The following is a 14,574-nucleotide window of genomic DNA, read 5'->3' on the forward strand; positions in this document are numbered from 1 at the left end:
CCTAATGAATAAAGAAAACGGAAGGTCTGCAGAAAAGCATAAAGTTACCTATATTCCTCCTACCCCCGCAAAAAAACCAAAACAACGAAAGAAATCTTACCTGCAGAATAAAGTCACAAAATACCTGTTACATAAGTCAAACGATCCAAGGTTATTTTACACCTAAATACTATAGTTTGATCAAATAAATTCTGAAATATAAAATAAGAGAATGAAATACTCTAGATTAAGTCTCATCACTGTTCACTGGGTGAACAGAATAAATAAACTGCTAGATAAAAAAATGAATCTGACTAAAATGTGTAAGTTTTACAAATAAATAATTTGTGTCATTTGTGTCAAGGATTGGCCTTGCTCTAGAAATTGACACAGAATAAAATAAAACATCTTGAAATAAAATAATTTAAAAAAACCAAATAAGCCGATAATTCAAATACTTCCTAAAACTAATTTGAAACAAAGTTAATAACCCAATATATCTTCAGTCATGAGTTTATACTCCTTTGACTCTCTTACTTCTTCATATGAAGAACTAAGCATTTCTCTGTACAGAATGTTTACTATCAGTGGTTCAAAAGTTATGCTAATACAGTGGAATTTGAGATGTCAGGTTGACCATTTGTAAAATGTATGTACATTACATCAGTGAACGTCCCTCTATCCCAAACCAATTTGCGGGTCAGCAGCCATGATCACAATGAAGCAAGATTTTTTTTTTTTTTTTTGAGGAAGATTAGCCCTGAGCTAACTGCTGCCAATCCTCCTCTTTTTTGCTGAGGAAGACTGGCCCTGAGCTAACATCCATGCCCATCTTCCTCTACTTTATATGTGGGATGCCTACCACAGCATGGCGTGCCAAGTGGTACCACGTCTGCGCCCAGGATCTGAACGAATGCCAGACTGCCGAGAAGTGGAACGTGTAAGCTTAACCACTGCGCCACCAGGCCAGCCCTAAAGCAAGATTTTTAAACAGCAAAATATGGCACTTTGGGGCTATTATTAAGTAAAATAAGGTTACCTGAACACAAGCACTGTGATACCTTGACAATCGATCTGATAACCAAGAGGGCTACCACGTGACTAACGGGTAGGTAGTGTAGACGGCGTGGATGTGCTTGACGAAGGGATGATTCACACCCCGGGTGGGACTGGGTGAGAGGGCGTGAGATTTCATCCCACTACTCAGAACAGTGCCAAACTTAAAACTTAGGAAATGTTTATTTCTGGAATTTTCCATTTAATATTATCAGGCTGCAGTTGACCACAGGTAAGTGAAACCATAAAAGGCGAAACCACGGATAAGAGGAAACTACTGTATTCAATTCACTCATAGCAGAATGCATTAAGAAAAAAAAATCTTAAATGATGCTAGAAGCATTATCCTAAAAGTATTATGAGATTTTGCATGGTATGCTCTTAAAAATCAGTGTAAAGGTTTTTAATGGATGGTAACTTAAGATACAATTAAAACTTAGAGTAACCATCATCCAAATTGTATTTGATACAAATCATGAACATCAGACCCTTTTCTAACATTTTTAACCTTTTCTTTTAGGGAAAAACGAAAACCCCTTTGCTTGATTCTGGTTTTCTCTGATTAACCCCTCCTCTATCCTTTTACAAAAAAAGTTCTCAAATGTGTGGTCAGCCAGGATCACTCTACTCCTCGTTCACCCTATTAAAACTTGGACTTGGTAAATCGCATGCCCCTCCTTCCATATTTGATTGCTCTTTTTCTTAGGCTATTCTCTTCCCTTTTGGCTTTTGTAAAGCTACTCAATATTCTGCAACTCCTAAAACCATGCTTCTTGCTTTAATTAGTTTTTTTCTCCAGCTCCTTATCTGAGAATTTTCTGCAAAATTCAGTCCTTGGTCCTTAGCCCTCCTCTCCTTCTCAGAACACATGCCGGACTCTGTTTCAGTTTTAACTTCTATATAAGTGACTTCCAAAATACTTTCCACCTCTCCCTAGTATAGTCCTCTGTCTCTAAATGCCTGATGGACATTCCCACCTAAGTGTCATGCTGTCACCTTAAAACCAACACGTCTGGAAACAAACTCCTGTTCTATCCAATCCCAGCTCTCCGTCCTCATCTCTTTCTGTCAATTGTATCTTGCTACTCAGAGAGGAAGAGACATTTTGGAATCATCATTGATCCCACCTGTCTGTCTCTACATCCAGTCAAGCAGAATTTATAAAATGCTGCTTTCAATGAGCAACCCTCATTATCTACAAGAAAATTTTAAAGCAGGGTATCAAAAGCTTTCTGAAATTTAACTCCACTTGCTTTCAAACCTTGTCTCCTATCATCCCTTAATTCGTAACACGCATTTTTGTTTCCAACTGGATTTGTCAACTCATTGTCCCCTTCGTTATCTACCTCTGGCTACGCTACGCTCACTTTACCAGGCGCCTCAAAGCTCTCTCACATCCTTTATTTCTCTGCATTTCATTGACCCTTATGGCCCAACTCAAGTCCTACTTCTTCCAACTTCCCTAAATATTAACTCTTCTTTCTCTGACCATTCTGAACCCCAGCACCCACAGGACAGGGATTTTTGTGTTTTCTTAACTGCTGTACCCAAATGGCTAGAACAGTGGTTGCATACAACGGATATGCAAATAAATATTTGAATAAGTTTTCACAGGGCTTATCATCTTTCTTTTTTTAAAGATTGGCACCTGAGCTAACAACTGTTGCCAATCTTTTTGTTTTCCTGCTTTTTTCTCCCCAAATCCCCCCAGTACATAGTTGTATACCCTAGTTGTGGGTCCTCCTAGTTGTGGCACGTGGGACGCCGCCTTAACATGGCCTAATGAGCGGTGCCATGTCCAAGCCCAGGATCTGAACCAGTGAAACCCTGGGCCGACGAAGAGGAGGGCGCGAACTTAACCACTCGGCCACGGGGCCGGTCCCAGGCTTATCCGTCTTACATACATTCCCAATTACTGTCTTTGTCTGTTATTTAACTCCTCATGTTTATATATACCTTGTCTCCTTCAAAGGCAAGGGCTTAAAATTCCATAGCATTTTAAAATTTTTTCCTGGTTGCTACTGTGAACAAGTCATTTTCTATCAGACTTTCAATTTATTTTTGCTGGTGTATCAGAATGTTACAGATTTTTGTACTTTAATCTTTTTGATCACCTTAATGAATGCATTAATTCTAACAGATTTTCAGTTGGTTCATTAGGATTTTCAAGGTAGACAATTACATTGTAAGTGGAGAATTTAGTCTCTTCCTTTCAAATATGTATAATTAGGATTTCTTTTTGATGAATGTATTGGCTAGATTAGGTTTATCATTTTTTACATCTCATAAGAATCATGAGCAAGTTGTCAATCACGTTAGGCACTAAAATACACTGTAACACAGCAGTGCTGACACGTGCTACAAATGAGAATCTGACATGTGTATTTTAAAATAAGCTTCTCAAACGACTTCATACTCATTTTAACTTGAGGTTCAGTGACACAGAGAGTTTGCAGAAAATAACATTGTATAGCTTTCATTTTGAGGTGGGACTCAGTTTTTTCTCATTACAGATAAAATACATCTAACTTTCTAAACAAAAGACTGCGTGATTTCTTTTTTATTAGAGTGCTAAAAATTGACTCTGGGCAAGAATAACTTTTGAGAAAAAAATGACATATGCTCATCAAACAAAAAAAGAAAACAAAACAAAAAATATTTGTGACTCTCTTTAAACAAACAAACAAAAGGAGTGGTGGTTTGCCAGGGCTGCCATAACAAAATACTACACTGGGCAGCGTAAACAACAGAAATTTATTTTGTCACAGCTCTGGCGGCTGGAAGTCCACGACCAAGGTTGGCAGGTTTGGTTTCCTCGGAGGCCTCTTCCTTGGCTTGCAGATGGCCACTCTCTTGCTGCCTCATTCATAAATTCATCCTGTGTATGTGTGCCCCTGGTTTTTCTTCCTCTTCTTATAAGGACACCAGCAATACTGGGTTAGGGTCCCTCCCTAAAGCCTCATTTTAACTTAGTCGTCTCTTTAAAGACCTTATCTCCAAATATGGTTACATTCTGAGGTACCAGGGGTTGGGACTTCAACATATGAATTTTGGGGGACACAATTCAGCCCCTAACAAAGTGTGACATCTAAAAATTTTTCATAGAATGTTAAACTTATGTAATAGGATATTAAATTAGGAACCTTCCTGTTTGGGTTCAATTCAAGAACCAATATGAGAGGTATCATACTAAGGTGAGGGGAAGAAACTCCCCAAGGATGTTAGTTAATAAGGAAATGTAGACAATTGTTCCATGATTCTTGGGCCCACACCCACTTAATGAATAAAAAAGGGTGAAAAGAGGGAAGGAAGAGAGCATGTGTGAAGAATTGTTGCTGTGTTAGATTTGCCCTCTGCCTTCAAGGGGTGGGTATGGTGGAGTGCTACCTTCTCACCAAGCTGGCAAGAGGAGTCTTTCATGGGGTCACTTCAAGAACTTGAAATGTGTTTAAAGTGGAGGATGGGTATCTGATCCACGGTACAGAACGATACGCAGTGGGGCAGAAGTGACTTTCCTGTGCTCCACTAGGTAGCACATACACTAAAAGTGGAATGAGATTAGAATGGTCTCCGTGCAAAGATGACACACAAATTTGTGAAGCATTCCATATTTTTTACAGTTGGTAACACTGTACTGCATAACTGAAATTTACTAAAAGTGGAATTTAAATGTTCTCATAATAATGAAAGATATATATGTGAGGTGACAGATGTATTAATTAACTCAATGGGGGGAATCTTTATCAGTAGATATGCATATCAAATGACCGGGATGTATACTTTAAATATCTTACAATTTTGTCAATTATACCTCAATAAAGCTGAACTTTTAAAAGGTGGGCGGGGACTTTGTTGTAATGGCCTGTACTCCTAGTTTGAGGTAGGGATGAGTGAATGCTTCCTACTGACTGGACGGGGACCACACAGGAGGAAACCAGCCAGGAATCTATTTATATCCAGCCACAAAGAGCCACCTGAGAGGGATGGACTTCGAAAGCAAGAGCCTGTATGGAGTGGGTCACTTAAAAAAAAAATCAGGCTGAGGGGCAGCAGGGTACCAAAGGAAATTCTTTGCCCACATTAAGGGGATACAGTGAAAGAATAAGAGAAAGTCAACTTTAAATATCTTGCAGGCCCAGAGAGCACAAACCTATCCAGTCAAATATCTCATTCTTTACTGAAATCAATGCTGCCCCCTTCCTCCTACTCCACTGACTCAAAAGTCTGAAGCAATGGCTAGTAGGGGAAGGAAGAGCAGCAGAGAGAGAGAGAGATTAACTATGACCTCCTCCTCTCCCATCCCAGATCACTACCTACCATTAACTAGGGAAGGGAGAAGCCACCTGCAGTAAATCATAGCCTGGTGGTGGTGAAGAAGTCTATATTAATCACGTTAGGTTATGGTGCAGTAAGTAACAACACAAAAATTGCAGTTCCTTCACATGAAAGTTTATTCTTCATTCACACAAAGTCCAATATGGGTCCAGATGACTCTCCAGGGCAGCTGTCCTCCGTGTATTGGTTCAACTTTCCAGGCTGCTTTGATACTGTGTCATCTCCATCTCAACATGATGCTTCAGGGTTTGCTCCAGCAGGAGGAAAGAATATGGACAGCTGTGCATCTGTTCATAACTAGAAGGGGAGAAGAACTAAAAATATTGGGGAGCACTAGTAATGTCCATCTAGAAGTCTCACCTCAGAATTAAAACTGAAATTGTGAATAATAGATAAGACTAGACACTTCTATTAACAGAAATGAGATTGGCTGCTTGTGATTTAAAAGACTATCTTTTACCTGAGAGTGAGCAAAAAACCCATGGGCCTGTCATCAGGGGTGAGAAAGATTACCACCACCAAATAAACTTTAAAGGGGCCACAAGGAAGAAAAATAAAGTTGTGTTCTATTTATATTCCTTGCATGTCTATTCTACAACCCATCACATCTTTTGAAGAGATCTTTGAGATTGTTTAATTTAACTCTATTTTTTAATAATAAACCTTTAATCTCTCTCTAGTTTGAAGACTATAATTCTATTTCCCTGAATAAAGATGTGAGGCTGGAAATGTTTGTCCTTACCAGCTAGCTCTTTCCATTTAGTGAATAGTCTATCAAATGAAGTCATTCTTTTCCATGAACGTAATTTATTTTAGCTTTTAAACTCTTACAAGGAAAGGTCTGGATCCAACTTATTTTAACATCAAACAGAAGAATGACATATATAGATGGGCCTTAAACTCAAAAGTCAGTTTTAGAGCTTTCTTTTAAAGCTGTAGATTAAAAAAAAATATTCTCAGCTTTCTAAAACAACTTCAAAAGCACAAATTAAGCATATGGAATTTTATATAATTAGAAAAGTTGGCCAATTTGTTACCAATATATTAAGGGCACTGCATTTGCTTCCCATATGACACTAAATTTCCCAAATTAGTCTCTGGAATGAATATAATGGAACACCAAAGTATAAATTATTTTACTGAGAGATCAAAGTAGATTTGGATAGCCAAATGCAAAATTTAATAAAAACAAATAAAATCTACACTTTTAAATAACCCATCTAACAAGGATAGTGACTAGAGGAACAGTGGGGAAAACTGAGATTCTTGAAGCTATAGAAAAGTTGAGTTCTGTGTAGGGTAACTATTGGACAGGAAAGATATCATTTACTCACAAAATCTGGTAAAAACTCCTCCAAGATTTCTTCCACCATAATCCAGAAAGAATAAGACAAATTCTTATAAATAGCATATATATGCATAAACATATGTATACAAACATTTAAAATAGGTGTTTTTACTCTAAAATAATTTCCTCTTGAAAGTCATTGCATCTTATATGCCAAAAATAGGAGTTTCATTGGTGCTGTCCCAATCCCAATGGCTAACCACACACATTTTTTTTTGAAGAAGATTAGCCCTGAGCGAACTACTGCCAATACTCCTCTTTTTGCTGAGGAAGACTGGCCCTGAGCTAACATACATGCCCACATTCCTCTACTTTATATGTGGGATGCCTACCACATCATGGCGTGCCAAGCGGTGCCATGTCTGAACCCGGAATCCGAACCAGTGAACCCCAGGATGCCAAAGCTGAACGTGCACACTTAACCACTGAGCCACCAGGCTGGCCCCCTGGGTTTTTCTTTTATGAGGAAAAATTACAGTTCCTACTATTTCCCTAAAATTTTATTTCTGTTAATATTTTTATACTTAGGCTAAATTAATTGGAAAGTGGACAAATGCTATCTGGAGAGAATAAAATATAGAAGCAATGTCTAGGAATAAAAATCAACCAAGTAGGGGGCCGGGCCCATGGCTCAGTGGTTAAGTGTGCACCCTCCGCTTCGGCAGCCCAGTGCTTTGCCAGTTCGGATCCTGGGCGCAGACCCAGCACCACTCATGAGGCCATGCTGAGGCAGCATTCCACATAGCACAACCAGAAGCACTCACAACTAGAATATATAACTACATACTGGGGGTTCTTTGGGGAGAAGAAGGAAAAAGAAATAAATAAAATCTAAAAAAAAAAAAGAGTTCTTTGTAAATTAAAAAAAAAAATCAACCAAGTAAAAACATTAAAGTTGTCACGTATCATTCAATATTAAAAAGTTACATGAAAAGTACACATGACAACATTTCCCTCCCTTGGAGCCTCATCCTTCTAAACTCTGTGTGGGAATGGGCTTCTCTGCCTGGCAGGAAACTTCCAATCAGTGCTCAAACTTTGTTCAAGAATTCGTGTTTTTACTGAGAGAGTAGCCATTCCTGGCCAAAAAGGCCACAGAGGGAACAGGTCATATCCGCCTAGGCATGCTTGATTGGAAGGATGAGTTAAAACTGAGTAGCAAGTGAGAGAAGTCACGGTCAATAGATATGAGGAAGGACTGGAAACTTGCAGGAATCCAAGACAGGACAGAGGAAGGGAGGAATTCAGGCTTACAACTGTATACTGTGATTCATTCCCAAATACAATTCATCACCAAATACCAATTCTACTGTGCAAAATTCTACTGCATGTGTATAAACTTCTATGTACATGTTTGGCAACTTTTACCTTTTCGGTCCAGTTTACAAAAACTGCAAGTCATCCTTATTGGGGATAATTAGAAAGAGTAGTTTTGGCCAGCCCAGTGGCATAGTTAAATTCAGTGCACTCCACTTTGGTGGCCTGGGTTCTTAGGTTCGGATCCTGGGCGCTAACCTACACCATTCATTAAGCCATGCTGTGGTGGCAACCCACATACAAAATAGAGGAAGACTGGCACAGATGTTAGCTCACGGCCACTACTCCCCAAGAAAAAAGAGGAAGATTGGCAACAGGTGTTAGTTCAGGGCTAATCTTCCTCCCCACGCTCCCAAAAAGGGGCCAGCCACATGGCCTAGTGGTTAAGTCTGGCACGTGCTGCTTCAGCGGCCTGGGTTCGGTTCCCGGGCACAGACCTATACCACCTGTTGGCAGCCACGCTGTGGTGGTGACTCACATACAAAATAGAGGAAAACTGGCACAGACATTAGCTCAGGGCGAACCTTCCTCAAGCAAAAAGAGGAAGATTGGCAACAGATGTTAGCCCGGGGTGAATCTTCCTCAGGAGAAAAAAAAAGAAAAGAGTAGTTTTTACAATGAAAGCTTAAGAGAAAGAAAGACAAGAGAAAATAAGATGAGTGGCTAAAAATTATGCCTTATGAGTATCCATAAGGAAAAATGATTGTAGGATGTGAGAGGGGCTGGTAGTCTCTGTTTGGGTACAATAATTACAACTACTATTTATTAAGAAGTTACTATGAGCCAGATAGCCAGCCCTGATGATCTAGTGGTTAAGATTCAGTGCTTTCACTGCCATGGCCTACGTTCGTTTCCAGGTCAGGGAGCCATACCACCTGTCTGCTGGTTGTCATAATGTGGCAGCTGCGTATTGCTCTGATGCTGAAAGCTGTGCCACCAGTATTTCAAATACCTGCAGGGTCACCTATGGTGGACAGTTTTCAGTGGAGCTTCCAGACTAAGATAGGCTGGGAAGAAGGATCTGGCCATTCCACTTCTGAGAAAATTGCCCATGAAAACCCCATGAATAACAGTGGAGTATTGTGTGATATAGCAACGGAAGGTGTGTATGAAAAGACTGGGCCGGGTTTAGCTCTGCTGTACACGAGGTTGCTAGGAGCTGGAATTGACTCGACGGCACTAACAACCCCCAAATGGGCTAGATATTACTAAATGTTTTACATTTAACTATTTCTACGCACAACACCAAATATATAGATTTTTTCCTCAGACCAACCAATTCCTCAACTCTCCAGACAATTCAATTCAATTCTGACACTATCTAGAGTTAGTGACTGATCCGTGAGTTAAGCGCTCAGTCCACACGTCTGCTTCCACTTCAGATGCCAGTCTCAAGTCCCAGGTTGCCACCCGTACTTCTGACTGATCAGCTCTAAATTCGAGGGTTCCCACAACCCCCTCCTCAGGTTCCATAATTTGTTAGAACAACTCATAGAACAAAGGAGAGTGCTTTCCTCACTATTACAGGTTTATTATAAAGAACACAAACGGAAGGGAAGCATAGGGCAAGGTATGGGAGAAGGGGTGCAGCCGTCGAGGCCCTCTCCAGGCACACCTCCCTATCAGCGCCTTGAGGTATTCATCAACCTGGATGCCCTCCTTTAGGGGTTTTACGGAGGTTCTGTTATGTAGGCAAGACTGATTAAATCATTGACAAAGGTGATTAACTCAAACTCCAGCCCTTCTCCCCTCCACAGAAGTGAGGGTCGTGGGGCTAAAAGTTCCAGTCCACTAATTATGCCTTGATTTTTATGGCAACCAGCTCCCATCCTGAAGCCATTTTGGGACTCGCAAACATAAATCCACCTCATTAGCATATAAAAGACACTCAACACTTCCCAGAGTCCAAGGGCTTTAGGAGCTATGTGCCAGCAAAGATGTATTTCTTATTGTAGCACAGATATAAAAACAATGAAAATCTGAGAAACTGTCACAGCCAACATGAGATAAGGAGACATGATGACTAAATGTAACGTGGTATTCTGAATGGAATCTTGGGACAGAGAAGGATATTAGGTAAAAACAAAGGAAATATGAACAAAGTATGGATATTTCAAAATGTATGAATATTTGTTCATTACTTTCCACAAATGTACCATACTAATGTCAGATGTCAGTAATAGGGTAAAAAAATTGTTCTAAAATAAAAAACTTATTTAAAAATAAAGTGTATTGACTATGATAAATTAATTAGTAATCTTAAAGAGATGTGGCGTGCACAGAAGAGAAATTTACCCAAACTAGCTCCATTCATAGGTAGCGCTGGTTGTTACAAGGTCTCAGAGAAGACAAAAAAGGATGAGTAATTAGGCGTAGAAGGAAAGAAACATGAACTTCATGAAATGGCTGCTCTTATCTCCGAGCTCCGAATTTCACAAGCAGGTCTTCTGCTGGGCTTCCTAATATATTTATCTTGCTGTCCTGCAGGACATTTCAGTTGTAGCATGCACAGCCCACTAGCAACTCCTCTGTGTCTCTCAGTTAAAAACTCTTAAAGCAGTGCATCATCTTGAGCCCAGTACCAGAAGTCATTTAGTTGCCTAGCCAGCTATGGATAGGCCCTCCTTGGTTAGGTAGTTATCGCTGGTTCCATTACCTGAGACCAGGTTGAGCTATGTCAACTGGACATCCATGGGTTTGTACTGATTCTCTAAGGCAAGGGGTGGGCAGAGCACGCCCCCTAAACCATAGCTATTAGAGAAAGATAAAACCAGGATTTGAACCCACGTCTTTAGACTCCCAATCAAATATTTATCCCATCTGAAGAGTCATCTATTAAACTTAGAAGTTAAAACCACAAAGCTCTTTTGACTTTTTCCTTTTAAAAGCTACTAGCAGGCTGCTGCACATATATTGCAAAGTGAATTAATACAACATGGGCATACATATGTATATGTAAAGATTGACTGATTTCTATACTATAAATAAGTAAAGTTGGTCTGCCTGGTGGGCCTTCAGTATTTCTCACAAAAGATGGCAAACTGTTCTTATGATGTTATCATCATGGGATTTTGTGAAAGCACCAATTTTCACCAAGCTCTACTTGGTTTAGAGGAGAAGTGATATAACAGACCAATCCACAGTTTAAGTACATACAGGAGGGTATGGCAATTAGTTTTTTTCACATATGCATTATAAATTTTTGTTTTGGGGCAAAAGAAAGCTAAAGTTCTCTAAACAGGACAGTGATAAACAAATGGAAAGCAATAGGATATACTGGAATATATGAGGAAGCCATTTGGTGTAAACGTAATTTGGCCTGAGCCTATTTTTCCCAAAGGGCCTGATGTGGCAGTTGAGCATGCACTGTATATCTGCTTTAAGCATTTGCTATGTCCCAAAGACAAGAACAAATGCCCTTAAGATAAAGGTGCAATTTCCCCCACACTGGCACTTCCTTAAGGACAAGCATCTCTCTCTAGGCTAGGAATTGATTGCTGTGCTCACCTGTGACCACCCAGCTAGAGACAACATACCTGCTACTTGCTGTGTCCACCAAGACAGCAGACCTACTACCTGCTGTGCCAACAGGGTTATCTCGTGACTACTGTAAAAGGAACATTTCAATCTCATGTTAAACATGCTCTCTGACGGTATATAACCACTCTGTACACACTGTCTTCTTTAGAGTGCTCTGTTCCTTTGTGGAAAGACTCTCCCAGGCTATAGGGTCCTCACATCTGGCTCATAATAAACTCACTCCAATTTTGATTTATAGATTGGTTATGGATTATTAGCTTGTCAACAGCAACATAAACAAAATGAAATTTCTGACATGAAAACATTTGTTGGGGCCGGCCCGGTGGCACAGAGGTTAAGTTGGTATGTTCTGCTTCGGCGGCCCGGGGTTCTGCCAGTTCAGATTCCGGGTGCGGAACTAGGTACCACTTATTAATGCTGCGGCAGGCATCGCACATATAAAGTAGAGGAAGATGGGCACCGATGTTAGCTGAGGGCTAATCTTCCTCAAAAAAGAAACAAACGTTTGCTGCCGGTGTTACAGAAGTGGAGAAAATAAGTAGTAATAACCTAAGAATAATTTAATTATAGCAATAAACAAAACCTAGGAATATTACTGGCAATATGACACGTGAGAGTTAACACTTGTTTTTTACTTTTAGTTAGTTTTTACTGTTAGTTATTTCTGTATCCAACCTGGGGCCAACAGCAACCAACAGGACAAATAGTTTCTTTGCTCAATTAGAACATGACAGAGGCTTAAGTATTCTAAGTATATGAACCTAAAACGATATTATTAGGTATAGTGGTAGACTGTCAACTTATTGTCAATATTAATACCTGACCGCAGATGTTCACGTGTGTCGCACATCATCGGGAGTATTCACGGGATTCTGCAGTCCAGTAAGTACATTAGAATGCAACTCAGTGGGTAACTTATCTTGATGAGTGGGCTCTAACTTTAAAAAAACTAAAAACATCCCCAACTTCGGAGCACATACTGCTTCTGATGCACCTCAAATGGAATTATGGAAACTCTCTTATAATAAAATTGGAAATAAATTTCTAAAATAATGTTATGCAATAGGTTTGGGGAAACGATATTTCTTGGCAGTTTGAGACGAGAAAGAATAAGCTTCAAATACAAAATAAACCATTCTGAACTCCAACTCGGTTAACTGGCATTCTTTTAACCACTGCGAAGTTACACCTTTTCATAATCTAACTCGTCCTAGCTACGGTGCGAAAACAACAGCTCAGTCGGAATGGATTAGTTGCAAGGGTTTGACGCGGGATGCGGGCAGGAGGGAGCAACCTGCCCAGGACGCTCAGTTATCTCCGGAGAACGGGTTTTTCAGCAGGAGGTAGCTGGTTTCCGAATGCCCCATTTGGTGCCTTTCTGTTTCAAATGGAGACAGAACAAAGGCAACGGGAATCCAAGCGCCGCCGTCAAGGGTCTAGACCAGATCACCGGGCCCGCGGGGACGCCGCGAGCGGGACGAACGCGCTCCCTGTGCACCCCTCGCATCCCGGCAGCGGCAGGCGCGAGAAGCGGAGGCCGGACAGACCGGCCCGCGGCCCCTCTCCCGTAAGGCGCGCCGACCCCCGGCACTCACCATCTCGATGATCTTGGTCTTCCGCCCCGTCTTCCTCTTCAAGGTGAATATGTACTGGGCCAGCACCACCCCCGCCACCAGGGCGCACACACTGGCGCTCGCTACCGCGCCCACCCTCGCCACCGCCGCCCGGTCCATGGACAGGGCCTCCAGCTTCTCCCGGCCGGAAAAAAAACAGGTCACTGAGCGGCTGTGGGCCTCGAAGCGCGGCTCGGCGGCGAAGGCCGGACGCCCCGCCCCCTCTACGCGAGTCCCGCCCCCGCGGAAAGCCCCACCCACGAACGCCGAGGGTTGGGGACGGGAAGGAGCGGGAGGGGCGTGGCCTGCGTCCGGGGCAGAGGTGGGAAGTGGGTCTTTCCCAGAGCCAAAGTCTGAGGAACTGTCCCAGGGCAAAAACGGGAACTTTATTATTTCTCTCTGCTAATGAGGACCAGGCGGTGGTTCATTCCGTCTTCGCCCAGTAGAAATCTGATGCCAACCGCGCTTCCTCAGAAAAAGTCCTCCGCCTTCCATCCTCCTCAGCAACTTTGGACTACAACCCCCAGAAGGCCTCGGGGCGCAGCGTTCCAACTTGCGCAGTAGCATTGACTATAAAGAGTTATGACAGACTGCAGGGCGGTGAAGGAAATAACAAAGAGGCTGCCTACAGAATGAGAAAATATTTGCAAACCATGTTTCTGATAAGGGGTTAATATCCAGAATATGTAAAGAACTCCTTTAACTCAATGACAGAAACAACCCAATAGAAAAAGGGGCAAAAGACTCCAGTAAGACAAATGGGCAACAAGCTTATGCAAAGATGCTTGACATCACTAATCATCAGGAAAATGCAAATCAAAACCACCATGAGATATCACTTTACACATATTAGGATGACCATTGTCAAAAAACCAGAAAACTACCGGTGAGGTGATGATTGTGGAGGAATTGGAAACTTGTGCACTGTTGGCGGAAAAGTAAATTGGTGCAGCCACTATGGAAAACATTGTGGAGGTTCCTCAAAAAATTAAAAATAGAATTACCATATGATCCAGCAATCCAACGTCTGCATATATGTCATGGGTATATATATTTCGAAAGAATTGAAAGCATGTACTCAAATATTAGCACTCCTGTGTTCGTTGCAGCACTATTCCTAATAGCCAAGACATGGAAACAACTTAAATGTCCATTAACAGGTGAATGGATAAAGCAAATGTGGTATATGCTGATATGGGTCAAGGTTGCCCCAGGGAGAGAAGCCCAGGCGTTCTGGCCTATGTGCTGATCTATATCACCCTCCAGGAAGTCCAGGACGTCCAGACCTGATTCATATCTAAAGTTATATGACCGCATGGTAACCAGACCCCCACCTGCACTGATACCATTGTAATGACTTTTTTTACATGATTTTTTTTGTCTAGT

At 41.3% G+C, this 14,574-nt stretch overlaps 1 protein-coding gene and 1 pseudogene across 2 annotated transcripts in view; one reads left to right on the forward strand and one right to left on the reverse strand.

Moving 5' to 3' along the window:
- The window catches only part of NT5C3A (5'-nucleotidase, cytosolic IIIA), a 51,995-nt gene extending 38,291 nt beyond the window's left edge, over positions 1-13,704 (reverse strand). The window contains exon 1 of one of the 2 annotated variants that reach the window (XM_008531739.2): positions 13,171-13,704. In XM_008531739.2, the coding sequence (XP_008529961.1) occupies positions 13,171-13,308 (138 nt within the window). In that variant the 5' untranslated portion in view covers positions 13,309-13,704. The remainder of the gene's footprint in view (positions 1-13,170) is intronic. The other variant, XM_008531743.2, reaches the window with a different exon arrangement.
- LOC139083156 (U6 spliceosomal RNA) lies at positions 4,553-4,650 on the forward strand (annotated as a pseudogene).
- Positions 13,705-14,574: the final 870 nt, after the last annotated feature.

This window comes from Equus przewalskii, chromosome 4 (assembly GCF_037783145.1).
Source record: "Equus przewalskii isolate Varuska chromosome 4, EquPr2, whole genome shotgun sequence".
Classification (NCBI taxonomy): Eukaryota; Metazoa; Chordata; class Mammalia; order Perissodactyla; family Equidae; genus Equus; species Equus przewalskii.